General features: G+C 42.5%; 1 protein-coding gene across 1 annotated transcript; it reads left to right on the top strand.

Moving 5' to 3' along the window:
* Positions 1–625: 625 nt before the first annotated feature.
* FOXG_22227 (uncharacterized protein) lies at positions 626–930 on the top strand (the record flags this gene model as incomplete). Its single annotated transcript, XM_018402626.1, has 2 exons — positions 626–697; positions 847–930. 2 exons carry the CDS (start codon positions 626–628, stop codon positions 928–930), a joined length of 156 nt encoding a protein of 51 aa, XP_018256464.1.
* Between the last annotated feature and the right edge of the window lie 82 nt (positions 931–1,012).

Genomic DNA, 1,012 nt, shown 5'->3' with positions numbered 1-1,012 from the left:
TGTTAAGAAAAAGGAATCTGAGGCTTATATACTGTATTATTAGAGCTGCGTCCTATGATTAAATCATGATTTACGCCAGCTCAACCATAGTGGATTATATTGGTCGAGAGCGACACTACTGCAACAGATCGACGCTAACTGATACGTGGTATTCATATATGGGCTCAGTGAGTGGTTCAAGACATCATGTCCCGTCTTTTAACCGGAGTTGACTGGAAATACCATTCCAATACTTCCAAACAAAAGGCCAATTGCGACCCAGATAGTATTTAAAGGTCGACTTAAGTATCACTAAACCACATGTCAATCCAACCCAAGGGGTTGAAGTGGGGCTTTTAGGGCCCCATAATTATCATCAGATATAAGGAGTCAAGTGAGGGGCAGGATAAGCAAAGAAAGGGCTTTCGCCGGCCAAAGGGAGGAGTCAAGATCAGATTTAGACCTAAGCTGAGGTATAGTCTAGGTGAGGTTAACACAGTACGCGTACAACGAGAATGTTGGATTTCGGTATAAGAAAGAATTACCAGTACCAGGTGTCTGTCCTATAGTATTATTGTGCCACTCTAGCTCTTAGTTATTATACCGCCCGCGGCAATTGAGAACCCTACAGACAGCCAATTACAACATGGTAGTAAGTACCGATACCATCACTGACCTACACGAGCTTCCTTGGGACAGAAGGGAGAGCCGACCTGAGGTAGGTAAACGAAACCAACGACCCTTAGGCACCTACAGGTAACATTTAATTTAATTCTACCATTACTTGTTTGTTAATATGGCCAAATACCTTTTTTGATCTCTTGACATCTAATATTCCTTGTGGCATTCAGTACTGATACCTCATAGCAACTAATTGACTACTTCCTGGATAAATTCAGTCAGGGTGAGAAGTTCGCCTGGTCCCAATATGCAAGACACTCACATATCTAAGACAATATCTTCGCCGATCTTTCATGCGGGATAGCCCTATATAATCTCCCAATAGTTTCCCCAGTTCCAAACATAGCCTCAT

This window comes from Fusarium oxysporum, genomic scaffold (assembly GCF_000149955.1).
Source record: "Fusarium oxysporum f. sp. lycopersici 4287 supercont2.30 genomic scaffold, whole genome shotgun sequence".
In the NCBI taxonomy this organism is placed as follows: Eukaryota; Fungi; Ascomycota; class Sordariomycetes; order Hypocreales; family Nectriaceae; genus Fusarium; species Fusarium oxysporum.
The sequence above is the reverse complement of the archived record's forward strand: the minus strand, read 5'-3'. Positions and strand labels throughout refer to the sequence as shown.